The following is a 26921-nucleotide window of genomic DNA, read 5'->3' on the forward strand; positions in this document are numbered from 1 at the left end:
TATGTGTCTTGGCCAGTTGTGTTCTGTACTGATAACAGATTTCTTTCATTACCACAGTCCCATCCTTTCAGGATCTTCAGTGGTATCTAATGGTGATCCTAAATGTACTCTGATGGTATAAACTGCCTGTACCTCAGTGTCCTTGCTCTGGAATTGACACAGATCAGAGGATGTTTAGCACCAGATTTCACAATATCTGGTCCTGAGTTTTCCTTTCCTGCTTTTTCCTAGGAACATCAGCTTCCCTCCTACCCCCATGTGAATTATTTTGTCATGTATCAAAAGTTAATTGGTGTGAGGGGCCTGTTTTTCTGATTTCTCAAATAACCAAATGTGAAAAACATTGCCCACTGCTTTCTTGAGATTCACAAAAGATTAAAGAACTCCTGTTTTGTGACTTCAGATGAGCTGTTTGCTGAGAACTGCAGTAGTGACAGTTGTGGTTTTCTTTGCAGTTTTGGAGAGTTGGCTGGATTACACAGGAGAGCTGGAACCCCCCGAACCACTGGCTCGACTGCCCCAGCTCAAACACTGTATAAAGCAGCTGATAACGGACCTGGGCAAAGTGCAGCAGATCGCCCTGTGCTGCTCCACGTGAGGCTGGGCAGGGGCACTGCCACTGGGCACGAAGCTGGAGCAGCTCTGGATCTGTACATCACGTTGGCATGCTGGTTGCATGGGATGCATATTGACTTCGGGGACTTGTGCAGAAGTGTTGTTTAAAGAACAGCTAAAAGGTTATTTTGGGTTTATTAGGCAATTACAACGCTGTGGAAGAGGCCATACCCTTGTCTCCAGAGGTTGGATGTCGGTTGATAAATTATACTTAAATTTTCACTCCTTAAAAGTTGCTCACTGAAACGGTAGACATGTTCATCATTAAATTGACTAAAAATTGTGCCACTGAAGAACAGAGTTCCAAGAGCCAAAAATGTTTGGTTGACAGAGGTTGTAAATAACTTTGCATAGTTTAAGTGACTCGTGTCATGTTTTATTCCTTCTGGTTTATGCATACTAGCACTCAGTATTTAATCATTAGGAAATGTTATAACAGTTTCAGACTTAGTAAGTATGAATGTCCAGCTCTTAACTATAAAGTGTTATGTGGAGGTTTGCAAGTAACGGTGGTCTGACCCCCACTTCTGTTACAGTAAATAATGTAGCAGGAGGTCACAGGTGGATTGCACTTATTTTCAGAATAAATGATTGTTTTCCATATTTATCCTGTCACTGTCACATGACTTGGTACTGGGGAAGCCCATGAACGTGGTGTTTATGTGCATTCTTGAGCTCTTTGATCCGGCCATCCTGTGCCTCCTGCAGCAGGACGGGATGTGCCGGGAAAGGCCCGGAGCCGCGCTCCCAGCTCACTCTGCAGCATGGTCTGTCATGGATGTGATGTATTTTCTACCCATTTGTTAATAATTGCCATTCCAGTTATATTTGGAAATGTAGACTTTTTGCAATACTCTGGACGTGTTTGTTGTAAAGACTCGCTATGAATGTGTGGTTTGGGGAATCAGTTTATTTTATATTGGTGTAAATAAAGCCTCAAGATCTATGCATGAGGTGCTGTCCTCGCAGACAGCGAGTGGATTATTATCTTAGATGGTCTGTGTTCACAAAATCCCTTTTTATACCTTAAGTTTTAATTTTCTGGTTTGTACTTTGTGAGAGCAAGGTGACAATGCTGCTGATGTTCAGTCATGTTATACAGAGTCTTTGGAAAGTCGTGAGTATTTGAGAAGTTCAAAGTCTTTCAGCTGCAAATCACCACTCTTGAAATAATGGCTGTGACTTTAGTTTTCCTTCCCAAACGTTGCTGAGTTCAGTTTCCTGTGGAACGTAGTAAACTGGTTTTGCAGTGAGAAGGTGTCCTTAAAAAGCTGGATTTGTTACCTTGATTTTATTGTGTGCAATGGTACTGCCAAAGGGTAACGTTCAGGCACAGTTTTAATGGAAAGGCCCGTACCTGTACAAATCATTAATTTGGAATATAGATCTGTAATATGTGTATTCTGCAAAGAATAATGTAAACTTGAAATATCCAATATTGTTGTAGGAGTTACAGTATCTACACAGTCAATATTTTATTTCCTTCAGAAGACAAAATAATTAGGCTGCTCTAGGTAGTAACTAAGGCTTTTGTGCCAAGATTCAGTTCAGGGAATAATTTGTCTCAGTTTTATAGTACTAGTTGGTATATAGTGAATGCAACATATGTACAGCAGAAAAATAAACTTACTTTTCTGTAGAACAGTTGGAATAAAGCTTACATGGTATTTAAGGATCACTTGGCTCTCTGAGGATGAGACCAGTGCTTACACCATGACTCGTTCCTGTCAGACCCCCTGAGTTCACGTGTAGCTCTAGAGCAGGTCACAGTGACCAGAGCAGCATCTGAGCAGCCCCCCAGCCAGGAGGGAATGTTTGGGGTGGGATGGAGCAGACAGGAGCTCCCTGGGTGCTGGCTGTGATCAGCACTCCTGCCACCCTTGCAGGACACGACTCAGCTGTGCTCCCAGGCCCTGGCAGGCTTCTTGCTCCGGGGGGGAACAACTTCTCAAGCAATGGCTTCTGTGTGCTCACTGTATGTTTTTACTTGTCAGTTAATTTTTGCTCAGGGCAGTACTGGAGGTTTGGAGGAAAAGGTGGTTCCCATGGGTAGATCACGTGGCAGATCCTGGAGACTTGTTTCCCTTCAGTAGTGCTGGGGAAGCCCTTATAGATAAAGACTGAAAATATTTATTTAAAATAGAGTAGCACTTCTCCTGATCAGGATTCTTCATTTGTGCTCTACCTGGATTCGTTTCTGTCCCTGTTTTTGCAAGTTTCCACATTGTTGTTATTAACCTGAACCAACTGTTCAGGCTGACAGGTCACTTTTTTGTTTCTTTAAATCACTGGTAAGTGAATGCAACGTGGAGCCTTGATGAACTGAGCAAACATTGCACTGTGGGTACATATGCGTGTTTGTCTTTGTTGATGCACTATTAGAACCGAGGGGCTGTACATAGAATTTTGCTTTGGAGCAATATTTGCAAAACTTGAAAACTTCTGTATCTTGGTGTTTGGAATAAATAAATAGGTTTTTGTTGGATAAGTCTTAGTAAAGTCTTTGTTTCAATTAATGATTGCTCAATAAAATAACTTTGGACTTTTTTGCTTGACATCACATTGAAATGCAGGTATTGTAGTTTGTCAGATATATAGATCTTAACTGTTCCTGAAGTCTGGAAATTATTGTTTTCCAGATTTTTGTCATATAAATCTGGAAATAGGCAGACTGTTATGTATTGGGTTTTGTTCAGTATTGTTTAATGAGGAGCTTGTACATTTTATTCCCAAATCCTAATATATGTAATGGATTAGTACCCGATACGTGTGATCTGACCCTTGTCTTTGTTCCATTTGGATGAGCAGCCTGGCGGGGCAGAGGCAGTGCAGGACTAGGGATGGGCTGAAGGAAGGAGCTCGATGCATTTGAACAATCCTTACAGAGAAAACATGAGGGCATGGGAAGGGGAGGAAGCTGGTGAGTGCTGGAGGAGCAGCGTACCTGGCACAGGCTGCCTGAAGGAAGGGCAGGCGTTGGTGTGCCTTCAGGTGCATTTCTGGTTCAGTCTCTTCCTCTCTGTTTCCCCAGCAGGAGAGCACGTGTATTCCCTGGTCCTAACAAACTTTGTTTTCTAATTTCTTTCTCAAAAAAAGCCACTCTTGTAAAACTGGATTTTAAGGCTGGAGGGCACATCGCTGCTGGAGCCTGGTTTGTGAGCCACTGGTGGCAGATCCCAGCGTGTCTCGTGGCTCGTGCAGGTCTTTGCTGATCACTTACATGTCAAAATTGGGTTTTGAAGTTGCGGTCTGAATTTGACATAATTCAGTGGTATGTGTGCCACGGCTTGCCATGTTTTCAGGAAAGTGTGCCCTGGGATTTATTTCCTTGCCTAATCTGAAGGCTCCTGCAGATGCCACAGCAGAGGCAGCTGCTCCATCAGCTGTCAGCCTGCCTGTGGTAGAGTCACGTTGAAGCTGCTCAGCCAAAGAGATCAGACACAGCCATGTTACTGTTCTCACTGTTAATTGCCCAGAAGAGGATCTGTGCAGGATCTGGTGTTGATCAGGGTGCAGCCCATGGCTGCTGTTGGTGCTGGTTGTGCTGGCAGCGCAGCAGCCCCGCTGGCCCCGGTGCCGCATCCGACTGCAGGAGTGCTTGTGCCCGGGGCTGCCTCTGCTTCCTCGGCAGAGTTCTTGAGCACTGCAGGCCGCTGCAGTGGTTCCAGCAGAGTTTCATATCTGTGTGTTTAATCCTTCAGGGTGCACAGCAGCTCTTGTGAAGTGAAGGAACTAGGTACAGCTCTTGTTCTGGGTAAAACCTGCCGCAGGTACCCAGAACAAGGTCCTGTTTGAACAGACAAGGTAACGGTAAATACCACATTTTCTTTCCTGGTAGAACAGAGATGCAGACAGAAAAACTGAGAGCAAACCAGCGAAACTGGGATTCATCCTGTCCTGCTGTGGCATGTTGCTGCTGGTGGTATTTGTGTGCCGTCAGGTGTTTGGACAGGAGGGGCTGGATGGGACCACAGATCCTTGGAATGCTCCACACTTGGGCCTGAGGCCCTGCATGGCCCTGTTTCCCATCGAGGTGGGGGAGATATGAGCTGCATTGGGCTCAGGAATAGGAGCTGTGTGTACCTCCTGAGCTTTCAGACTGGTGGCTTTAAGTCCTAGAGCTTGAGTACGGACGTGGCAAAGGACACTAGGGAAGGTCCTGCTCCTAAAGGGATCGTTTCTCTGCCCTCTTGTGTCTGTTGGGGTGAGGGTTGGCTGGATGCTGCCCTGAGCCTGGGCTCCAGGCACAGCTGTGTCCTTTGCACAGAGGCTCAGAGCTGATGGAGACACTCTGCCTGCTTTGCAGCTCCTCTTAATCCCTTCAGAAGTCCCTTTGATCCCAGCAAATGCTGGGCAGGTGCTCCAGGGAAAGATGCTCAGTTTGGTTTGAGGGGGATGAAGGGCAGTGCATAGTCTTGTCTGGCTGGGTCGCACATCTGGGTGTCAGTAGGTACTTGTCACTTCAGAGGGGGGTGGTGACAGGGCTCTGGGGGAGGTCATGCTGCCCACAGTGCGGCTCATGTGGCCAAAGTGGCCACAGCTCACAATCCCCTCAGGAGAGAAGCTGGGGAAGAAGCTGGGAATCCCCTGGGGAGAGGCTGGGAAGCTCCTCTCCCTGTGAGGGTCCTGGGCACTCAGAACACCACCAGGGAGGACCTGCTGGCTCTCCAGGACTCCAGCTGTGGCCCCTCCCCTGCCCTGGCACTGGTGGGTCTTGTCAGGGCTTGTTGAGTCTCTTCGGAGCCCTCAGTGTCCCTGTCCTGCACTGCCTGGGACAGGAGCCCTGTGGCCCCCTTCCCTGGCTGAGTGGGCACTGCTGCTCCTGGGAGCTGTTGGACCCATCTCTGCTTCTGTCACCTGCTAAAACCTGCCTTGTACCCATGGGGTTCAGAGGCTGCAGCATTCAGCCCTGGGAGGCAGGGAATGGGGCTGGGCCATTTCCCAGCATGAGTGGCATGTGCCCAGAACAAGGAGCTCTCAGGACAGCGAAGGTGGAGGTCTCAGAGGCTGCTGGTGATGTGGCAGGATTTGAACAGCCTTTCCAACCACATCTGTCCCATATTACCTGGCTCCCTGTTAAAAATAACAGGAGCAGCAGCCTCTTGATTGTGGCAGTAGAACCACCCATGTGTGTAAATGCATCCAACAACCTGGGTGCATGGTGGAGGAAGGAGACCAAGACCCTCCTCACTTCACACAACGTGGGTCAATGGCAAAAGTAAAGGATGCAAAAACCCTCTTGAGTTGCCTCAGGGGCCCCAAGGGTGACAGCAGGAGCCAAGGCCAAGGCTGAGGGGCAAACCCCAGCTTCTGTCCTGTGCTGAAGCCACCTGGGCTGAAGGTTGGGGCTGAGCAGGTCTGTAAAGCTCTAGGCAGAGAAGGAAATGAGAAAGTGATGGTAGGTTGCAAGAGTGAGCTCATCAGACAGGAACAGGAGGAGGGGATTGGAGCATGTCCAAGCCTGGGGGAAGGGGAGTCCTTCTGCACTGACCTTGGGGTGCAGAGGGGGAAGGAAGAGAGAGGGGATGGCACCGAGCAGTGAACCCTGTGGCCACAGAGGAACTCCTGCTTTGCTGATAAGGGCCTGTTGAAAGTGGAGGCTCAGGAGTGTGGCTGCTCTGAGGTGTTTCTGCTGCTGCCCAGGCCCCTCAGCCCCGTGGGGTAGCTGAGATCAGGGTTGTACATGAGGGTTGTTTGCATTCTGCTTTTCTGAATCTACTCCTGGCACAGACCTGTTTCTTCCCCCATCATTCCTAGAACAGCAGTTGTGACATTAAATTACACTTTTAAACCTCCTAGGTTCATAAATTTGCCCGAAGAGAGGGCCAGCCGTGACTTGTGGCTCCTCACCCCAGCTAGGGGCAGGAGCAAAGCCCCCAGGCTGTGGTGGTGAAACAACCCCAGGGGCAGGTCACAAAGTGTTCACAAACTCTCAGCTGTGAAGGAGATGCCTTTTAATTGAGACACTACAGATGATTATTGCTGCATGTCCAGCAGGATCCTGTTTTATGGAACTTACAATCCATCTGTTAAAAGGTTTAAAAATCAGCTGCTTTGAGCACAGTCAGAGGCTCATTTCCCCCCTGGCTTCTGGTCCCAGCAAGCAGATCAGTGAGATGGGGGGGGGTGAGAGCATGAGGGGCTGTGGCTGCTGCTCACAGGCCCTTCCTGCACAGGCACCCACACCCAAAAATGTTTGAGCGTGAACTTGGGGGGTCTGACGGGGTTGGGCTGTTTTTCCACGTGGGCCAGGATTTAGCCTGTTGGGTGTTTACATCCTCTCTCTGCTGCTGTGGCAGCGCAGATGCCAGGAGCATCCTGTTGCAGCCTCTGGGGCAGGCAGGGCTCCTTCTCTGTGCAGCCTCTGCCGCCTCCTCCTCCTCCCAGGGGCTCTGGTGCTCAAAGATCCCATCCCTGAGTGCCCAACTCGGGGGAGGATGGGCCCTCGGGCAGCCCCTTCCTCCTGCACTGGTGCCTGGCCCCACCTTGGTGTGGGCTGTCCCGGGCCCAGCTTCCCCAGCATCGAGGAGCTGGGATTGTGGCTGAAAGCAGGAGAAGGCTGAGCTGGGGGATGGGTGTCCAGCACAGGCTCTGGCCAGCTGGGGCCTGTCCTCAGCTGTTCTTTGCCCCGTTCCCTGCGGGGTCTGGCTCAGGGTTGTCGGTCTCTGAGAGGAGCAGGTAGGAGCTGATGGCTTCCCGCAGGCCCAGGCTGAAGGGGGAGTCCTCCGGGGGAGATGCGTTCTCCGAGAGCAGGAGGGAGCTGCTCGGGGCAGATGGGGCAGTCAGCAGGCAGCCCCCAGAGCTCGCGGGTCTGGCAGGGCTGTGGGAGCCTCAGCTCCTGCCCTGGATGTTCTCACCTGTCGATCTTGTCCCAGTGCAGCGACGGTTTCTTGACGAGAGGCGGTGTTGGAGCCGGGGCCGCCCTCATGCCGTCTGTGGAGCAGGGCTGGCTGAGGGGGCAGCACAGCCCCGCGCTGAACTCTGGGCACGGAGCCAACAGCATCAGCATCGGCAGCCCCCCAACCCCGGGCACCTGGGCAGGTGGGGCTGCCACCTTTCCCCCTCCCTCCCTCCGGGGCGCGGGGCATCTCCCCACACACACGGCTCAGGGTGCTGGGGCTGGCGGGGCATTACCAGAGTAGTGGTCCACCAGGCTGTGCAGGCTGGGGAAGGTGAGCCCGGGGGAGATGTAGATCCAGCCGTTCTCCAGCCGGTGGATGCGGTAGTGAGTCACCGAGGCCCAGGCAGCGCGTTCCCCGCGGCGCAGCGACAGTGAATAGCAGCCTGGAGGGCGCGGGGCCGAGGGCTCGTGTCTGGGCTGCCCTGGGCACCCACCCCGCCCCACCGCCCTGCCTGGGCTCTCTTACACCCTGCGGGGCTCTGCCGTCACACAAGTGGTGTCACCCTTCCCATGGAGCTCTGCATCCCTGTGCCAGCCCCGTGCCCTGAGGACCTCCAAACCAACCCGGGGATGGGGGAGGGCTGGGACATCAGATGTCCTTGGTGCCTCAGCCATCTGCACCACAGCACCCGGCACGGTCTCCTTCACAGGGTCCCCTTGCTGTGGGGGGGCCCTGTTTCATTTTGTGGGCTGAGCTTTATCACTTCCCTTCGTAACCCAAAGCTGTAGGAAGCCGATAGGTGTTTGTTCTTTTGAGGCCCCGTGGCAGGGGCTCAGCACAAAGCGGGAGAGCAGCAACACCGAGGAGCAGACTGTGGGGAGGGCCATTGCCAGGAGATGTGAGCAAGGGTTCCCTCCCCCTGCTCCTTGGCAGCCCACGGGGGAGGACTGGGAGGGGAACAGGAGCCGGGCCCGAGGGCTCTCACCTCGCCTGGTCTGGCTCTCCCGTATCAGGAAGGACCCGCTGTGGTTGCCTGGACGGAGCAGCAGCTCCTCCGCCTTCTGCCGACTGACGCCCTCGTACAGCCACCTGTGCGGGCAGGGGCACTGGCAGGGACCCCAGGGCACAGTTTGGGGTGCAGCAGCACAAGTCCTGGGGACACTCCAGCACGCTAGGCCACCTCCCCCAGCCCCAGCACTGCTCCACGGCCAGGGGGAGACACAGGGCAGGAGGTCCTGGTGTGGTGGCCAGGGTTTGGCCTTGGGGTTGGCCACATTCTGGCAGTGGGGCCGTGTCCCCAGGACCCTCCCTGGGACAGACCCTTCCCAGCATTTACCCGTGCCTGATCTTGGCCACACAGCTGCTGGGGACGTGGCACTCCTTACCAGACACCTCGGACACCACCAGCCACCATTCGCCGTCCCTGCAGGGAAGAGGGATGACCTGGCCTGAGGGGCTGGGGCTGCAGCGTGCGGGAGGAGACCCGCAGGGTGGATGCCACCAGTGTGGCCCCACGGGCTGGACACTGGTCAGCTCTCACTTGGTGCGGGGACTTACTCAGAGAGGATGCGGAGCTGCTCCCCCATCCTCAGCACAGTGGCCACCCCTGTGCCGGAGGGGAAGTCACAGAGGGCCAGGGCCTGGAAACTGCTGGGGGCTGCAGGGAAGGTGAGAGGGCTCAGTTTCCCCCGCAGTGCCAGCCCCGGCTGGGGCAGGAGGACCGGGCACGAGGTGGGGGTTGGCCCAGCACTTACCTGCCTGGGCCGGCAGCGGGGGCTGCGTGGTGTCAGCAGATACTGATGCGATGCTGAGCGGCTTCTCCCGGCCAGGCAGATTCCCCATCCCTGGGGTTCAGCCCCTGGGCTGCTCTGTCTGGAAGGGATGGAGGGCCTCAGGCTCATGGGTCACATCCCTCGCCCTGTGTCCTGGGCAGGGCATTTCCATGGGATGATGCCAACACGGTCCAGGGCAGGGCTTTGGGCTGGGGCTGAGCCTGGCCGGCAGCTCCCCGGGGGAGCCCTTCAAGGAAACCACCCTCCCACCATCACAGAGGGTGGGATGTCTGGGGACTGCCCAGGACAGGGCATCTGCAGCCTCATGGGGGACAGCCCCTGGCCAGGCTCACTCTCTGCATGCTGCCATCCTACCCCAGCCCCCTGTCCCCCAGGGCCTGGGGCACCTATCCCAATGCCCCAAGCTGCTGGTCCCCAGGGGGATTCAGGGGCTGTGGAAAACACCTGTTCCTGTTCCTTGACCATGGAGAGGTGCAGTTGGAGCTGTGTGTGACCCGGACCCGTCCCAGGCTGAACTCCCCTCCTTCCCTGCCCTGACTCTGTTCCTTCCCTAGTGAGAGATGAACGCCACTTACCTGCCTTCCACTGCTGTTACCATTATTTGGGTGCTGTCAGGCCAGAGCAGCCATCAGCCAGCTCAGCCCTCCCTGCATGGTGGAGCCTCGGGACAACCAGGGTGCACGGGGACCCTCTGGCACAGTGGGTGGCAATCGCTGCCCTTGCCAGACCCCTTGGTCCACCCTCAGCCCGCTCCAGGGCTGAGTGTCAGGTCCCAGTGCTGGGGCTGCTCCCGGCGGCAACACCGCGAGGGCTCTGAGGTGCTGCAGCTGCGGTTGCTGCTTCCTGTGACGTGCACACACTAGACCGGGTTTCTCCTTTTCACTCAGTCCCAGGTCACTCAGCTGAGCTCCCTGGGGCCTTTGGTGTGGGCACCAGGCCCAGGTAAATCCCTGTGGGCACTCAAGGCACTGGGCATTGCATGGGATTTGTGGGTGGGGAAGTGGGAGGGATGGGCAGCACATGAGAGCAGGAGCAGAGCTGACACCAGGAATCGTAGGCTGAGCTGGACATGCACCATCCCCAGGGTGGTCTTAGTGAAGGGGGGGATGTCCCAGGGTGTCTCCTCACCTGCAGCAGCACCAGGGCCAGGTGCTGCCCTCAGTGGGTGAGTGGTGCTGGATGTATTGGGCAGGGGGCAGTGGTTGGGATGCTCATGGGCACGCACAGGTACCTTGCGAGACAGCACTGCCCCAGAGCCAGCACTGCCCTACAACCAGCACTGCCCACTGTGCCCACCCCAGGCTGGGTTACGGGTGGGAGCAGCCCCAGCTCTGTCCCATCTCCACCCTCAGCCCATCCAGGCCCAGCAGCCGCTGCTGGTGTGGGACCATTCATTGCCCAGACTGTGTGTGTGGACCATCCACCTTTCAAAGCACACACTGCTTGGCTCAGCCAGCACCACCTCCGCTGCCCTCATGCCCCCCACCCGTTCCCCCCCCGCCCCCCCCCCCCCCGAGGTCAGGACCCTCTGATGCACACAAACACCCACCCCCCCAATCCTGCCCTGAGGAAGGTCCTTGGGATTTGCTCTCAGCAGCTCCCAAGCTCATGGCCCAGCTATGCAGTGTGGACTGTGTCCCCCCCGCCATTTCCTGCCGTGTCCCCGCTGTGGGAACAGACACTCGGCAGCCTCCTGCCACAGCTGCACGTCCTGCTACTGTTTGTGCTGAAACTTGAAAGTTTCTGGTCAGCTGTAACTGCCTTGACAGTGTGAAATACACTCGGGTTCAACAAGGCTTCTGGGCCTTGTGCTACTCTTGGGGCTCAGGACCCTCCCCCAGGCAGTGCTGTTTTCCAAGAGGTTGATTATGTCTTGGAACTGGTGGTGCAGCACCATTGGGGTCCTTTTGGATGTGGGGGACAACCCTTGGTGTGCCATGACCTGCCCTCCCCACCTCCAAGCCCTGCTCTGGGCTCAGAGCTGGAAAATAAAATAGGGCCTCAAGTTCCCCTCCCCAGCCTGAAGTGGGTAAAGTGGCTTTCTGGCAGCACGTGGATTTCCGGGTCAGCACAGCCTCCCCAGCAGCTGAGGCCCTGCAGCCCCCACGCAGAAACCTCAACCCATGGCTGCAAGTCACACTCTTCTATCAGTGACCCAGAGCTCTGCTCAGCCAGACTCACCCTGTGCTGAAGGAGACGCTTAACAACAGAGAAATTTGGCATCTTGGGCTGGACACGCCACTGAATGAACTTGCCCCAAGGTTTTAAGCAATTGGGAATTCAGTGCTAAGGGAACGGGAGCATGGGAAAGCGCTGGATCCCTCTACCTGTCCTTCCCTGGCTGAGCCCCCCCAACTGGGGCATCCCAGCTCCCAACAGCAGAAAGAGATCAGGGAAACACTCCACCATTTTATAGGGACTTACTCCAACCTCCCTGCTGCTCCTCCAGGGGTGGGAATGCCCGTCCGTGCCCTGCAACCAGTGGCATCCAGCTCACACCCCCGCAGCCAGTGGGTTCAGGACCCCAGTCCAGGAGAGGCCGTCTTGAGCTCAAGCTCTTTGCCTGGATTTAGTTGGTGTTGTTCATGTTGCCCAAAGAAATACTGTCCTTTACTAAACTAATTTCTCACCTTGTATTTTGCTTTGATTTTTTTTCCTTTTTAACAGGAAAAGCACTTGCTTATGTAAAACCAAGTTTACTTTTCCTAGTTATTCTTGGGTAATAAAATCTATGGCAACCATCACTACAGATCTTGCCTTGCTTCTGCCCATGAGCCACCATGGCAACAGCACTCCTTGCTAAACCATTCCTCTTCCAAATTGCTAAAATCTCATCTCTGTATTAAGCTGGGCTCCTAGTCCAGGAGCAGCCTGGAGCTTGGTGCTCCACATCATCAGGAACAGCACTTGCCAAGTTTGCACCTGCCCCTGCTGCAGGATCATTTCCTCTGACTCATTTCCCTGTCATTTAAATATTGTGTTTCCTTTTTTTTTGGGCTGGAGACAGGACAGTTCCTGGGTGCAGCCCGCTGGTGTTAGATCCCAGTGCTGCACCTACACTGGCTCCTCTCCTGGTGCTTTGCATCCAGCACCTGCATCCAGAGGTGCTGAACTTCCTGCTGTGCCTGGGGCTGGGTCTCCTCAATGGTCTCCTGTCTCCTTTAGATTCAAATGCCTGTTTGTGCTCATCCCTTTGTACTGCCACTACTCATTCATTGACACAACTGGCCAGGGTTTCCCATTTCTCAGCTGTCATTCAGTGTGCACTTCAGAAGAACACTTTGTCTCACTCCTGCAATGACCTCCCCCAAAGGTCTCATAGACAGTCCAGGCAGGATCCCATCCCACAGCACAACAGCGAGACTGGGACTAACTCGTGCCCAGCACCATAACCCTGCTGCAGCCCCAGTGGGCTCTCCATGGATTATGGTGACACCTGACAGCAGGGCAGATGTGCCAGCAGACATCCTGCTGCCATCCAAACTGCCCTCTGCCCTCTCGTGTCATGGCAGTGGCCTTGTCACAGGTTTGCACGTTAACTCTGCTTCAGGGAGGGCAGGGGGCTCCGAGCACTGCCTGTTGGGAGGTGGTTCTTGCCTGTGTTGCAGCAAATCTGTTGTTTTGTCTCCATTCTGGACGTTTCTAGTTGCATTTTGGTAGAGGCCAGCTCTCTCCAGCGCCCTTGGACAGCCTCTGCCAGGGGCCACTGTGCCACCAAACACATTGTCCCAGTGCAGAGGTGCCCAGTCCTCTCCCTGCCATGAGGAAGAGTTTGCCTCTTCCTGCAGGAAACACCCAGACTGGCAAACCCCGAGGGGTGCAGGTTGCCAAGAGAAACACCAGGAGCACACGGGGTAACAATGAAACTCAGTTAGTTATAGCTTTATTCAATAACTGGTACAAAGTTCCCCTCAGGCAGAGCCTCCCCATCCCATTCCCTACCTGAAATGGCGCAGATTGTGAGCGTGACCCTGGGAGGAGCTGGCTCCCAGAGGGTCAGGGCTGCTTAGCAGTGAGGAAAGGATGTTTTGCTCATCCATCAAGACCTGCAGCAGCCTGACCACTCGTCCCTTTTCTCCCATTAACACCAGACCCTGGCACGCAGCAGGTATCTGCTGTCCACCCTTGGTGACCTGGCCAGGTGTAAAAAGGCAGCAAAATTGTGAATCCCACAAAGACAGTAAGTAGTACCTGCATAGAGTGTTCACTGCTCACCCTTCTGACCAGACTCACAGGAATGTGTCATTGTTGGCTGTTATTTACATTCCTGCCCTCAGGTAACTGCACCCTGTGCAGACCCTGCCTGGGCAGCAGCAGTGGGAGGCAGAGCTGGCAGTGCAGGAGATTCTGGGATCTTCACCTGGCAAGGGGCACTGCTTCCCATTTCACAACCTGCTCAAGATTAAAGATTCACCTGTGGCAGGGTAGAACAGTGACAACGTGTCACTGCATCCTACCCTTCTGCCGGGTCAGCAGAGGGTTGTGGAGGTGGTCTGGGAGCCAGGGCTGCTGGAGTTTAATCCCTTGTACTTGGTTAATAGTGCACCTTGTTAGTGGAAGTTTACAGGTAAATTATTTGCTCTTTCAGGAGGCTCAGGTAAGAAATCACTCTGCTCCTTCTTAACACACACACAGATGAGATCAAGACAGTATTCCTGACCATTTGTTTTTCTCATGGCTGCCTGGCATGTGGGAACACACAGACCTTCCAGTGGGCTCTGTGCCCCAGGCACAGCTCCATACAGAGCACTGCCTGCTCCAACACCTGGAGTGCCACATCCTTGTGGTCTTGCTTTCCCACGTCCCACCGATGCCATACCAACTGCACCACAAGGGTCCTGTAGCAGAAGCACAACTAGAAAGCAATTCTAAACCTCACAAAGCCACAGAAATTATATTTAAATGAAGAGGGGAGACAACGGCTGTCATCTGGATTGATCCACAGCACAGACAGGAGGTGGCATCAGCATGTACAGTAACGGGACTTACTAAGACCGCGGAATGTCAACGAGTTTTAAAGAGGCTCTGATGCCGAGGGAATACAGAAAGGATCAAAGTAATGCCAAGTACAGACTACCAAGGAGGTGGCTGCTTGGATGGGCATGCACAGGTTAGAGAGAACAGTTAATGCCATGTTGGACAAAATGCTAGATTCTGAGTGGGTTCATTGGGGCAAGTGGAGCTGTCTAAATCCAGAAGAGGGGCTCCTGCCTAACAGGATACTTCCATGGTTTGAGGTGCAACCTGGAGGTCAATTCCTTCTGGGGTTCCAACACTTCCTTCCCCGTGGGTGCTGGCATGGGAGCGGCTGCGGCTGCTCTCTCCGGAGCCCACGCTGGACGAGGAGTGGCTGCGGGAGCGCATCAGCCGGGTCATGCTGGCGGCCGGCACTGCAAGAGAGAGCACAGGCACTCAGACCAGGAGCAGCTCCTGGAGCCAGACCACAGTCACTGGGGCGTGTCACTGGGTAAGCACAGAAAGAGCTGTACCCTTTGTGAGGAAGAAAACTCACTCTTCACCGCCAAAATTAAGTCTTTGCACGTCTAAAGCAAGATGTTTAAGGCCCAATTTCAAAAGGTCCAAGGTGAGCCAATGCCAGCAGTGTAACTGATCATTTGCAAGTGCAGTCACGGCCAGTGTCTGTGCAAACCAAGGCAGCTGTGGCATGGGTGACCTTTTGAAAGTCAGTCTTGTCACTCCAGAAAACCACGGAGCTGAAGTCATGCAACAATCAACAAAATACAAATGAAAGGTGGAAACCCATGGCACACACACAGTACAACGACCAGCCCACCCACAGCAGGACATGCTGAGACAGAGCAAAGCACCCAGAGAACAGTTCCACCCAGCACACAGAGCGGGGCCGAGGCGGACGCACGGTTGGAGGTACCTGACTCAGTGCTTAGGTGGCTGAGCTGCACATAAGGGACTGGAAACAACATGAGACAAGGAGAGGGATGAATACAGGAAAGAGCCAATTAGTTGCGGCGTGTGAGTAGTGACTGCACTGCTCCTGGGACCCCCAGACACCTTTCCTTCCGCTCCCCACTCACACGCTGTACTGAAAGCTCCCAGGACTTGTGAGAACAGCTGCTAATGAGCCCCTCAGGGAGGCACCAAGCTCACCCAAAAACTCATCAGGGCAGATGTCTGCAAAGCCTTTAGCTGAAAATCACAATGCACCTGATGACATTAACTCCTCACTGCACACCCCACACCTGCTCAACAGAGATGTTGTCTCTCTGTGTAACTCCAGATACGGGACAGATATCTGTGTCTTTGGGATGACAGAATCAGATTCCTGCTAAAAGCCTCCTGCAGGGCGTTACCTTCCACCTGCAGTGTCAGCCCAGGAAGGTCCAGCTGCTTCAGCCAACATACAGCAGGCACAGCTGTTGGAGAACTGGCATCCGCATTTCGAGCAGTGCCCAGCTGTGATTTGCTTCTCCCTTGTTCTCCCCAAGAGAGCCAGCCTTGTTGACCATGCTCTCCAGTTGGGAAAACTCTTCTGGGATGAGCCACTACTTCTGGAAGGAGGAAATTGCCCCCATCCTTCCTCATGGCTGCACATCCTCTTGACAAGAGAGCTGATACCCAAAGTGATGGTGAAGTCCTTCTGATGACAGCACTTGAGACTTTGCTAACACCAGGAACACAAGAGACATGAATGTTGAAACCCTCTCAGGTTGTGAGGCTGAGGGATCCTTCTCACACAGCATTTTGTTCTGCAGGATCAGGTGCCTCTGGCCAGCCTTGGAGAACATCACTGTCCTACACTGTTCCTACCTCTGAGGAAAAGCACAGAACCTTCTGCTGAGCCCTGACCATGATGTGGCAAAGAACTGCTGGCTGTGTGGAGACCATTGCAGGTGGCACAGCTGCCACGGTGGCCATGCCGAGCGGTCAGCCAGTCACACAAACCAACTCCTTCCTTAACTCCAGCTTTTAAAGCTTCATCATCCACAGAAGGGAGATCCCAGCCCCAGCAGGCGAGATAGGGCTGCTGCAGTGCATGGAGAAGCCCTTCTCCTGACATCCCCCAGTAGCAAAGCCCTTCTCAGAGGTAAAGAAGCCTTTCTCCTCCAGTCTCCCAGGAGCACCAAGGGAGAGAGCTGAGCAGCTGTTAGCCTGACACACTCAGGTGACAGTGACTTCTGCCCCTAAGCACAGGGAGGAAGCCAGAGGGCAGGGCATGCACTGGCTCAAAGCACAGCTCTCTGGGCTCCCTGGGTGTCTCAGAAGTCACCCAGCTCCCTGTTCAGCCATTAGAGGGATTCGTTCCAGGGTGTTGCTTATCCCTGGTGAGAGTCTGAGAGAAACAGGAACATCTGAGGAGAAAGGGAAGAGCCCTCATGTCCCCGTCTCAGCTGTGGGGCTGCACCCTCCTTCCCCTTAGAGAAGGTTTGCACAGAAGAGTTGCTGTTCTTGGGAACACACTTTTCTGGACTGGCACAAAGACGGACTTACAAGGTTTTACCAACACCAGCAACCAAAAAGGAGTCACCAACACATGTCAGGGAATAACACTGGTTTGCTAAGGCTTGTCAGCACACTAGTTGATTTTCCAGCATGGATGGATCTCCTGGCAACCACACTAGATCAGGGATAGGGACACAGATGCCAGTGGGCTTGGATGGACCAGAAAGGCTGAGTTCCCTTCATGACAACCCTGCTCCAAACCACAAAACTATGTTTGCCACTTACTGTAGCCCATTCCCTGCACGAAGTACTTGAAGGCTTCAGTCAGCTTGCCGGGCTGTGGAAACAGAGAGGTTGGCTTTAGTGCAAGCAGAACAAAGGGCTCTGTACCACCCAAGTGCCCTGGGAGAGCCAGGTGTGTCTCACCTGAACCACCTGGGGCAAGCCCCCGCAGTCAGCCATCTGCAAGAGGAAACAACAGGCAGGTTGAGCTGTCCTTCCCACCCCAGGAGGACAATCCCACACCACACCAGCCCTGCCCACCCGCCAGGGCTGAGAGCACCAGCCTGGTGCTTCTGTCACCTCACCTCTACTGTGGCTTCTGTCACTTCACCTCTACAGCTGGAGCAAGGCTGGGTGACACACCTTTTGGGACCTGCTGCTGAGGGAACCCCACACCTTGGAGGCCATGCTACCAAGCGATCTCAGGCCACTCTGTAGAAGGCCAGCAGTGACCCTCCACCACTTCTGCTTCCCCGGCCACTCTGCCCGAATCTGCCACTTTGCACTGCCATGCAGCAGCTGTCTGCACACTGCCGGGCCCACGTGGGAGGGGGCAAGGACTGGAAAAGGGAATTTGTTGCTGCAGAGAACAGGGTGGAGGCAGGGCACTCCTGCTAACTCTCAGCAGGTCTTCCCTGCCAGTTAAGCTGGCTGTAAAGAGGGATTTGGGAACCTCCTGACAAACTCTTCCCTCCCAGCTCTGGCTGCACGGACGAGAGAACACACTCTAATGACTGTCTACAAACTTCTTAAAGCCAAATGCATGGAAGGCAAAAACCTAAGTGGAGCTAGGCTCAGTACAACCAGTGTCTTTGTGCAGGCCAGAATGATTCTGGAGTGGCACTCACCTTCAGAAGGGTTGTTTTGGTTGGATCAAGACGTGAATTGCATTCCACCTAGAATAAAAGGAGAAAGGGACATGGTATCACACAGAAAACTTGAAGAGTCAGATGTAAAATACAGGGCAGCTGCCCCAGAGGCAGTGGCTGTCTTCAGCAATGGGAGTTTCTCTGGGGCCAGGAAGGACTGAGCAAGAAAGCAGAGAGCCTGTAGGAAGAGAATAAAAGATCCAGGGAGGAGTGCCAGGTGTTCCATCCAGGGATCTTGTGATGACACTTGTGACTTCAAGTGAAATAACCCCCTGCTTTTGCAATGCACCATGAAACCCTGGAGCATCTTTTGGGCTCTGACAGCAAGGAAGGGAAGGAGACTTCTGCACAGTGCAGCATGAGGGACATCACTTAGTCCCCTGGCCAGAGAAGGAGGCCATGGCCTCTGTAAGGCTGTTGCAAAGAGGGAATAGGTGGGGGGCCTATAGGGAAAGCAACCTCAGCAGGGGAGGTTATCATGGGCTGGGAACCTGGGCGGCCAGACAGTCACACCAAGATGCAGAAGACCTTACCCTGTACCCATGCTGTGGTCAGGAAACAGTGGGAATCCTCAGGGATAGTATCCTAGCAAAGTCAAAACTTGCTAGTCAAAAATTGTTTCAGACTTCCAGATCAGAGTGACAAAAAGGCAATAGGCCATAGCCAGAAAATGCCCTCCATGCACGTTTCCTAGGTCCAAGCTACTGCTTTAATAGATTCCTACACTCTTCCATGGTTTTGGACAACTGCTTTTGTTCATGACCCCCTGGTCTCCCCACGATCACCAGCTGCCAGGGAGGAGCAACATCCCCACAACCCCACTGCACTGTGCCATGCCCCATTTACAGCTGTGCTGGGAGGGAAGTGGGTTATGGGTGTCTGCAGAGGACAACAGGAAGGAGATGCTCCTAAGTGCTGCGTCCCCGATAATGCAGTGCTTTAACAGAGCTCTATGGGACTCCACATCACAGGAATTGGAGTCACACTGGATATTTTTAATCCCCTGGTAGCCTCAGTGTAACAGCAAGAGAACAGCAGTTCACGACTCAAAATGAACTGCAGGCAAAGGACACGTGGTCCAGAACAGGGTCCTTTGCATCCGTGTCGAGTACAGTGCTCATTCTGATCCTGCCATCCTCACCTCGAAGCTGCTCCAAGGGCCACTGAGTCTCCTGAGCCTCAGCTCTCCCATGAGTAGCTAAGGGACTAGAAAAGAGCCTGGGACAAAGAGCCACTGTCTGTGACTGATTCTGGGCAAGGTGAAAGCACTGCAGGGTTGCTCAGTGAGTTGTGGGGTTAATGTCACGAGAGGAAAGTGTCCATGGGTACGTACCACTGCTTCCACGGCAGGAGAGTTGTCACCAACGACGAGCAAGGCAGGGCACCTGGTCAAAACCCAAAACAGATGTGTTACAGTGCATCGAAGGGATTCTTGAGAAGGTTGAGCTCTGTGAACCAACAGCCTCATGAAAAGTTAACAAAAAAAGGCTCCTCAGAACTCCTGCCTGCCAGCACATCTCGGCATTTTGTTGCACCAAAACATTCTCCAGGGCTTCCACACACCCCCATACTGTCTCCTCTGCACACACCACCTGCCACTGCTGCTGCTCACATGTGCTCTGACTCTGCCTTCTGGAGAATCTCGGGGTGTTCTTAATGAGAGGGCTTCCAGACCTCTGTGCCCCACTGCAGATGAGAGTCCTGCACCGCAGCCCGAGACTGTCCCAGACAGTCTTTCCAGTGCTTGGGCTTGGTGGGGTTCTTGCTGAGAAAGCAACAGCATCTTTTCTGCTGTCAGTAACTGAGACAGGCTGATCCAGAGCAACTCACTTGAGTGTTTTTGCAGTCGTTTCATTGACACCAACAACTGGTCTCTCAATTTCCAGGTCTTTACGACTGAAAGATAAAACATAACAATTCTCCATCAAATCTGCAGAGGAAACTAGTTATCATGGGAGCACACAAAATCCAACCATGAGTGCAACAGGTTTTCACTCCCTGTGTTATGCCATGAGCAAGAGCCCCAGCAGTCATCCCCAGGAAATAGGATCCACACTCTCATGGTATTGCTGTGTGCCCAGAGATGATCTACTGAGGTGTCACAGGGTCTGTGGGCAGACACGAGGGCTGGGCTTGGCTCAGGATAACAGCTGAAGACTAGGCTTAGGACAAAGGTTCCCCTGACATGATATCCAGTAGGATAATACATATGGCAGCACATCTACTGAGTAGGGAAGCTATGGGAGCAGTCTGTCAGGCAAAAAGCTATCCTGTACCTGTTGTATGAGGTGAGGAACAGCTGAAGGTTATCTTGGTTAATGTCCTGTGCGATATGAAGCCTGTATGTTTGGATCAAATCTAGATTTGCCTGCAGTTCCTCCTGTACAAAAGCAGAAGAATTGAAAGACAGGAAAAAATATTTTTCACAAGTAAAGAAACAATAGTCATAAAAATACTGAAGCATTAAAGTGCCTCATTCCCTGTGAGTAGTGAGACAGAGGGCAGCAACTCCAGAGTGCATCAGTACCCAGGAGACAGGAGGGGTATGTGACATGCCTGGCACCTGCCATGCTTTGGTAATGTGACTATGGTTTTACAACTGGCAGCACCCATCTGCTGCAAGAGTAGAGGTATCCTGAGATGGGGTAAGTTAACTCCCAAGCCTTGGTAATGTTTACACAGACACAAATCACTTTGGGTTAGGAAGGTCTTCCGCTGATGCTTAATGTTCAAGAAGCAAAGCTTTATAGGTAGGCAACAAGACTGGGACCAAAGAAAAGTTCAATTCCAACACCCAGTTCTAAGAAAAAACTGCATTCCTAGAGAGACAGAGACAGAGAGCAGGGAATGCAAGGAATTCACATAGAGTGAAGGGGCCCAACAGCAGGAAGAGAACAGCATGTGCCCTGAGCAGGAGTTGATGTATTGCAGGAGGGCTCCAGGTCAGGAACTGATTTGCTGTGTGTCATACACAGTGTACACGAGGCACAGGCCCTGCCATTGCCCAGTGGGAGGGAGACAGCTCATTGCTGTATCCAAAGTTTTCAGGAGGGGCTGGTTTTCCTCTCCTGAAACTGAAAGGGAAGATGAAGAGCAGAATGCAGCAGGTCAACATCTGGACACATACAAGGTACCACTGTCAGATCCAGCTGATCTGTGCTCTACTCAAAACTCCAAAGGCTTCCATGCTGGCTACAGAGAACTGGCTGCAACTTGTTTCTGCAGGCAGTGGCCAGGGAACCGCAAGGAGTTCTGCCACTAGTGTGTGGGACACTACTTCCTTAGCATGCCCAGAGACAGTCAGGGCAGGGGTGAGGATGTGCGTGCTCCCCTCAGCATGCAAATCCCAGTGTGAGCCTGACACACAGAGAAGATGGTACTACCTGTGGCAACCCTTAGCTGATGGACCTGAGCTATTTGGGAGCAGCTACATACAGAAGTTAGAGCTCCGTGCACAGTTGCATGGGCAACATTAACACCTGCTGGGTACTTACATGGCCAAAATGATGTGCCAAGACAATATCCACTATGTTGGTTGTCCAACCTGAAAACTGAAGAGTGACTGTGAGTGAGGAGGAGGGAGAGTAACTGGGAAATACAGTTTCATTATACATTCCAAAGCAACTCGTCAGAGTAAAGAAAATAATAAGTGATAGAAGATACAAATGCCTGAAGTTTTGGATGGGCATGCAAAGCTTCAAAGAAACATGTGCACACACAACATAGCTCTCCAGAAACCTGGAACCTTAAATAACTGCAAGAGGCCAGAATAATTAAGAGATCTGTTCAATCTCAGTCAAATGAAGCCTGCAAGCAAGAGTACTAAATCTGAGGAAAGTTGAGTGCTTTAGAGCCACTCACCTCCAAGCAGTTTATCTGCATCTCTCGTTCACATATGATCACACCCACCCCTGCTCCTATGGCCAAGGCCACACTACACCCAGACTGAGAATGCAGCAGGGACAGAAATGAGATTTTACAGTTCTTGCCAGAAATGGACAAATTCCTGTATTCTGTCCTTTTTTCTTACTCTACACACTGCTCAGTAAGTGCTGCGGAGAGCAGATGTGCAGGGAAGCAGAATCTCACCTTGGATGCTGCCCAGTCAATCCATCCCTTTGCACATGGATCAACATTAATAAGAACGAGTCCCTCCACCAAGTCGGGGTGGCTGAGCTGTGGGGAGAGAGCACAGGCACACTCAGAAGGATCATTCAGCCCACATGGGGAAAAATGGCTGGTGCAGCAGCTGGAAAGCTTCTTGCAAAAGGTGTAGGACAGTGAAATGCAGACAAAGTGGGGAGCTCCTCTGTGCAGGGCAGCCATCGGCTCCCAGCCAGACTGGACTCAATTAGGCCATGGCACGGAGGGACCGAGTGCTCCACAGCCTTGCAGCCCCAGCAGATCTTGGCAGTGCCTCCTGGGGACCCCGGGCAGCTGCAGGTCCTGCTGAGGGCCTGTGTGTCACAAGGCTGGGAGCAGTGACACTCTCTGCTCCAATCCAGCACAACCGTGAAGAACCTGGACAGGTTCCTGTGCCCAGAGAGCAACTCCTTCCACTCCTCAGGAAAGAGGCAGTCTCCCAGTGGAGATGGGGCAAATGGCAAAGAAGTTGGTGCTGAGGCTCCCAAGTCCCTGCAGCCTGGGCAGAGGCCTGGCAAGCGTGAGCTGCAGGGGCACCTGCTCCATAGACAGCACTCCTGCTGCCCCCCAGCCCGCAAACACCCCTTCTCCTGCTCCATCCCACCGCCCCAAAACCCTGCAGTGTAACTCAGGCTGCGTGTGGGGGAAACATGGGTACACAGCACTTATGACAACTGTTTGCAAACACAAACGCGGCAATCTAATGCAACCAGCCACCTCTGAGCTCTGGGCTCACTCCAAGGCTGAGATTCTATGGCAGCTCTCCTGCTCCATTGTACAGATCGGTGAAGCAGAAGGAAGCACCTCTGTGCTCAGCAGGAAACTGCCTACAGCCCAGGAAGCATGGCAAGGGCTTTGTGGCACTTCACTGTGCTGAGCACAAAGGCTGATTTGCACGAGCTCTTCTTTTGCAGGGCTGAAAACTACACAAGATACAGAAAGCAAGGAACAGCCAAACACCAGTGCCTCACACTGCCCCAGGCTCAACCCTGACTGGAGGGAATGGGAAGCAGAGAACTTTGTGTAGGAGGGGCAGCTGCCCAGCGCAGGGGCTTTAAGAAACAATAATGGCCTAAATAATTGACAACTCTCTGCACTCAATAACCTAAAGAAAACTTTACTGAAAATGTCAGATTTCTGGGGGTTTTTTAACACTATCTCTGAAAGACTCAGGTAAATTCCTGGGCTGTTAAACGATGCCCACTGATTTCACATAAACACTGCACTAGAGAGAAATGTGTAAGCAGGTACTAAGATAAAGGCAGCACATTTTTATCTAAGGGTGGAGTACAAAATCTGCCTCCTTCCAGTGACAAAGCACATTCCTCATCAGCACTGGTTTGCAGTACATCACATCAATTCCTTGGGATCACAAACACTGGACACAACACACAGTCATGCAGCCAGTCTCTGTGAACACTCAAGGCTGGTTATTCCTAGCAGTCAGAATGGGCTCTGATGACTCAAAAGCATCACACTGCAGTCTTTCCACACCTGGCATAGTTTCAGAGTAACTTTGACTGCTCCAACATAACCATCTGGCCGGAGGTAGCTCTCCCAGGGCTCCCTGCAGCCCTGCTGTAATTACTAACTGCTACTTTGCCCATGCCCCACACACTGCGTGTTTGATCAGTGAGGACCACAGCTCACAGGAGTCACAAGCAATGAAGAGATACTTACTGCACACCTGCTGAGGACATAAGCACCAGCTCCCAGGCCAATCCCAATGAAGCTTTTCAGGCTGAAATACAGGCATTTCACAGTCAACAAGACTAACTTAGCTCAGCTGAAGCATCCCTAGTGGCAAAGCCTTTCCCCTCTCTGCATCCAGCTGTGCACTTATGGCTCGTTTTCAAAACAACCCAGCAATGATGCAGCAGCCTTAAATTGCCTCAGGTAGCAGACAGTGTTCCCAGCACAGAACTAGACAGGGGCACACTGCTTGGGAGGTGCTCAGGCCTCTTGGGACACCTCAGTGAGCACTTCAGATGTGGCAAGCAGAGGCACAGGTACGTGCTGGAATGGCTGTCTCCAGCTGGCTCACCCCTTTTCCTTTCAGAGACTTACTTCAGGTGCGTCAGAACAGCAGGTAACATTTCAGCCAGTTCATCCATACTGGGATATTGGTACCTGAAAACCAAGAGAGCATCTCCAAATACAGCTTGACAGAGATTACCTTCCAGTTCTACCCGAGGTAGGAACATCTGACAGGCATGTGCACAGGTTATTAATTTGCAATGATACTGTGTGTTCCAGCCAACTGCATGGATCCCATCCCTCAGAACAAGACTAACAGAGCTGTGGTCTTTTGGGCAGTCAGATTTCTGTGGCAGGATGGACAGATGAAATGCCAGCTCGACTGCAGTGTGCTGGGCTCATGCTCAAGTCAGACAGCTGGTACCAGACTCACCACTAGTGAGGGCTTTACCCATGTCTCAGTAATTAAAAAGTTCCCTGACTGCCCCTTGGGAAGCCTCCTCATCTTGCCATTTCCTCTGCTCCTGAGAGCTGCCTCCCACTACACTCAGCCTGGCAGTCCCAGCTGGCACAAATGGGGTGCCACTTCAGTACAGACTGAACAACACAGGTCTCTGCAGAGCTCTTACCCAGACGGGAACGGGGGGGCTCCTTCCTGCTGGCCTGGTGCATCCACATGGCACACAGCAAAATGCTGGGTAATCTCTTGCATGTCTTCGAAGTTAAAGAATGCGTTAAAACAGGATTTGTCTGCAACAACAACAAAACAAAATGAGACATTTCTTGAAGTTCTATTGCAATCCACCCTCCAAACACATGGCACACACCTGCAGGAGCTCAAGCCCCTCTAGGCCCACGGGGCAGAGTGTGCTGAATGGCGTGTGCTGCTGTGCCTCAAAACTGCAACATAGCAGCAAGTCCCAGCAAAGGAACTGCCACGACTGCAGGGCAGACAAACAGCCCAGCCTGTGTGCCCCAGAAAGCAGGGCCTTGTTCCTGGTACTCACAGTACCAGGAGGAGCACCCGTGTGAACGTAACAGCATGTGCTGGGTGGGAAGACGTGTCGAAAGAGAACTGAGCCTGCTAGAACATTACACTACTTCTGCAGCCTTGTAGAAGGGACTTGCTCACCTGCCCAGCACCCAGGGAAAGAAGGCCCTATCACACAGTGCAACAAGCCAGCCAGAGCATTATAGTGTGTTGGGTGGACCTATTTCCACTTTTCCACCTTGGCCCTACCTTTCAAGGGCTGTTGGAATGGACAGGGCATGCCACATGCTCACTCTCCCTCTCTCTCCTGCAGACCTTTATCTTTTCACCCTGGAATGACCTCAGCTCCGGGTCAGGCCTGCTGCTCCCCACACTTAAAAGCAAACACTTAAAAGCAAATACCACAAACAATCACTTTTTCAGGGTTCTGGGAATGCAAGGGCTTACGGTTGAGGCCAATGTCATGGTATGTGAGGATGACAGGTCTGTTCCCCTTGGGTGTGCCCCGCATGGTGACATGAACCACTCCAAAAGCTGTCTCAATGTCATGTTCCTGCAGAGAGAGAAGAAGGAGCCTCAGTGTTATGTGTGCTGCCTGCACCACAGGGAAACCTAACTGAAGGCCAGCAGCAAGGGCCTCATCCCCACTTCAGCACTGTTCTCCTACCCACAGTACAGCTTTTGCAATCACAGAACGGTTTGGGCTGGAAGGGACCTTAAACACCATCTCATTCCACCTCCTGGCCACATGCAGTGACACCTTCCACTAGATCAGGCTGCTCCAAGACCTGTCCAACCTGGCCAATCCACAGCCCTGCCAAATCTCTCTGTCCAATTCCTCTGTAAAACTGCTGCCCAAAGCAGGTTGCTTTTTTTGAGATGTGTGAAGGGTCCCGGCCTGCATCTTCCCATGACCAAGATCTCATTTCAGTGGCTTTCAGTGATGTTGCTGCACTGTAGCAGAGCTGGGTGTCACATGTGCAGCTGTGTCTAGGGACTCAGGGCATCACGAATGCAGCTCCACTTCCACAGCCAAGCCTTTGTTCCCCAGCTGGTGACCTCTCTCCAACACACCAGCTTACAAGTCTTGCCAGTGCACCGCCCAATGCATCCCCTTGGCATCATCCTGTCCATGGCTGGTGGGAGGGGACATAGCAATGCCCAAGAGGCTGGCAGCCTCTGGGGTCCATGTACCAGGGTGTTTGGGAAACAGCACAACACAGAGCAGGCAAATGGGACAGCAAAGGGACGCAGGCTCTGCAGATCCCATCACTGCCTGTCTGTGAGGTTGCTCCCATCCACATAGGAGTGAGTGGCAGCTTTTCCTCTCAACAGCAGTAAAAATGAAAGATCCAGACACACACATATGTGTTCTCCCAGGCTGCCTGTCTACTGCAGCCTCACTTTGGCCATTTGGCCAAGCCCCCTCAGCTCTTGCCCATGCTGCTGCATTAGTGTCTGCTGACCTGTACCCCAGGGAAGGGTGAGAACTGTACCTCAGCCAAACACTTTTTTCCATTATACCAGGTTTGGTAATGTGACACTGAATCACCCCCAGTACCTCCGGCAGCTGGCACCAGTATGGAAGGTTATGCTGGTTTCCAGCTGGGCATCAGTGGAGCAGTTTCATGACCTGTTTCATGATTAATTGCCAGCCAAACCATGTGTCTTTTCCCAAATATCAAGAGCTTTTTGCACTGTGCCTTATGCCAGACAGCAAGAGGAGCATGAGGCCTCCTGGTACCTCTTCAGTTTCTGTCCGGTGCAGAAACAAGCCACAGCCTCATAACGACACATGCAGAAGAGCCCACAACATTGTCCCAGTTGAACTAAAATAGCTGCAAACACAGTGAGACAAACACTGATCTGGGATAACTATGGACTTTGGAAAAGCTGTGGAGATGGCAGGGAGGCTGGGTACACAACATCATCTTTAGGTCCCTTCTCTCATCTACAGAAATCAAAGGAGAGACTTACAGACACTATAAAA

General features: G+C 52.8%; 3 protein-coding genes across 10 annotated transcripts in view; 1 reads left to right on the forward strand and 2 right to left on the reverse strand.

The window, feature by feature from the left end:
* Nucleotides 1-3170, forward strand: part of PHF20 (PHD finger protein 20) — a 65712-nt gene extending 62542 nt beyond the window's left edge. For all 7 annotated transcript variants that reach the window (XM_027663965.1, XM_027663963.1, XM_027663961.1 and 4 more), the window contains one exon: nt 456-3170. In XM_027663965.1, the coding sequence (XP_027519766.1) occupies nt 456-598 (143 nt within the window). In that variant the 3' untranslated portion in view covers nt 599-3170. The remainder of the gene's footprint in view (nt 1-455) is intronic.
* A 3801-nt stretch (nt 3171-6971) lies between these two features.
* Nucleotides 6972-9299, reverse strand: SLA2 (Src like adaptor 2). The gene is made up of 7 exons (XM_027664017.1): nt 9216-9299; nt 9015-9163; nt 8794-8880; nt 8443-8546; nt 7750-7899; nt 7473-7596; nt 6972-7375 (listed from the first exon to the last, which is right to left on the reverse strand). Exons 1-7 carry the CDS (start codon nt 9297-9299, stop codon nt 7228-7230), a joined length of 846 nt encoding a protein of 281 aa, XP_027519818.1. The 3' UTR covers nt 6972-7227.
* A 3806-nt stretch (nt 9300-13105) lies between these two features.
* The window catches only part of NDRG3 (NDRG family member 3), a 59857-nt gene continuing 46041 nt past the window's right edge, over nt 13106-26921 (reverse strand). The window contains exons 4-17 of one of the 2 annotated variants that reach the window (XM_027664026.1): nt 25379-25484; nt 24570-24690; nt 24031-24093; nt 23644-23704; nt 21910-21996; nt 21315-21371; nt 20097-20200; nt 19651-19716; nt 19154-19205; nt 17800-17847; nt 17096-17131; nt 16955-17006; nt 15141-15179; nt 13106-14640 (exon numbers count right to left, since the gene is read on the reverse strand). In XM_027664026.1, the coding sequence (XP_027519827.1) occupies nt 14462-14640; nt 15141-15179; nt 16955-17006; nt 17096-17131; nt 17800-17847; nt 19154-19205; nt 19651-19716; nt 20097-20200; nt 21315-21371; nt 21910-21996; nt 23644-23704; nt 24031-24093; nt 24570-24690; nt 25379-25484 (1071 nt within the window). In that variant the 3' untranslated portion in view covers nt 13106-14461. The remainder of the gene's footprint in view (nt 14641-15140; nt 15180-16954; nt 17007-17095; nt 17132-17799; nt 17848-19153; nt 19206-19650; nt 19717-20096; nt 20201-21314; nt 21372-21909; nt 21997-23643; nt 23705-24030; nt 24094-24569; nt 24691-25378; nt 25485-26921) is intronic. The other variant, XM_027664027.1, reaches the window with a different exon arrangement.

This window comes from Corapipo altera, unplaced genomic scaffold (genome assembly GCF_003945725.1).
Source record: "Corapipo altera isolate COAL_440 unplaced genomic scaffold, ASM394572v1 110, whole genome shotgun sequence".
In the NCBI taxonomy this organism is placed as follows: domain Eukaryota; kingdom Metazoa; phylum Chordata; class Aves; order Passeriformes; family Pipridae; genus Corapipo; species Corapipo altera.

Bases quoted from the DNA above. Each gene is read 5' to 3' on its own strand.
- SLA2 (XM_027664017.1), bottom strand. From the start codon at position 9,299: ATGGGGAATCTGCCTGGCCGGGAGAAGCCGCTCAGCATCGCATCAGTA. The intron at 7,900-8,442 runs GTGAGAGCCCTC...CGCGCCCTCCAG, and splicing joins GGAGAGCCAGACCAGGCGAG to GCTGCTATTCACTGTCGCTG. The intron at 7,376-7,472 runs GTGAGAACATCC...TGCCCCGAGCAG, and splicing joins CACTGGGACAAGATCGACAG to CTCCCTCCTGCTCTCGGAGA.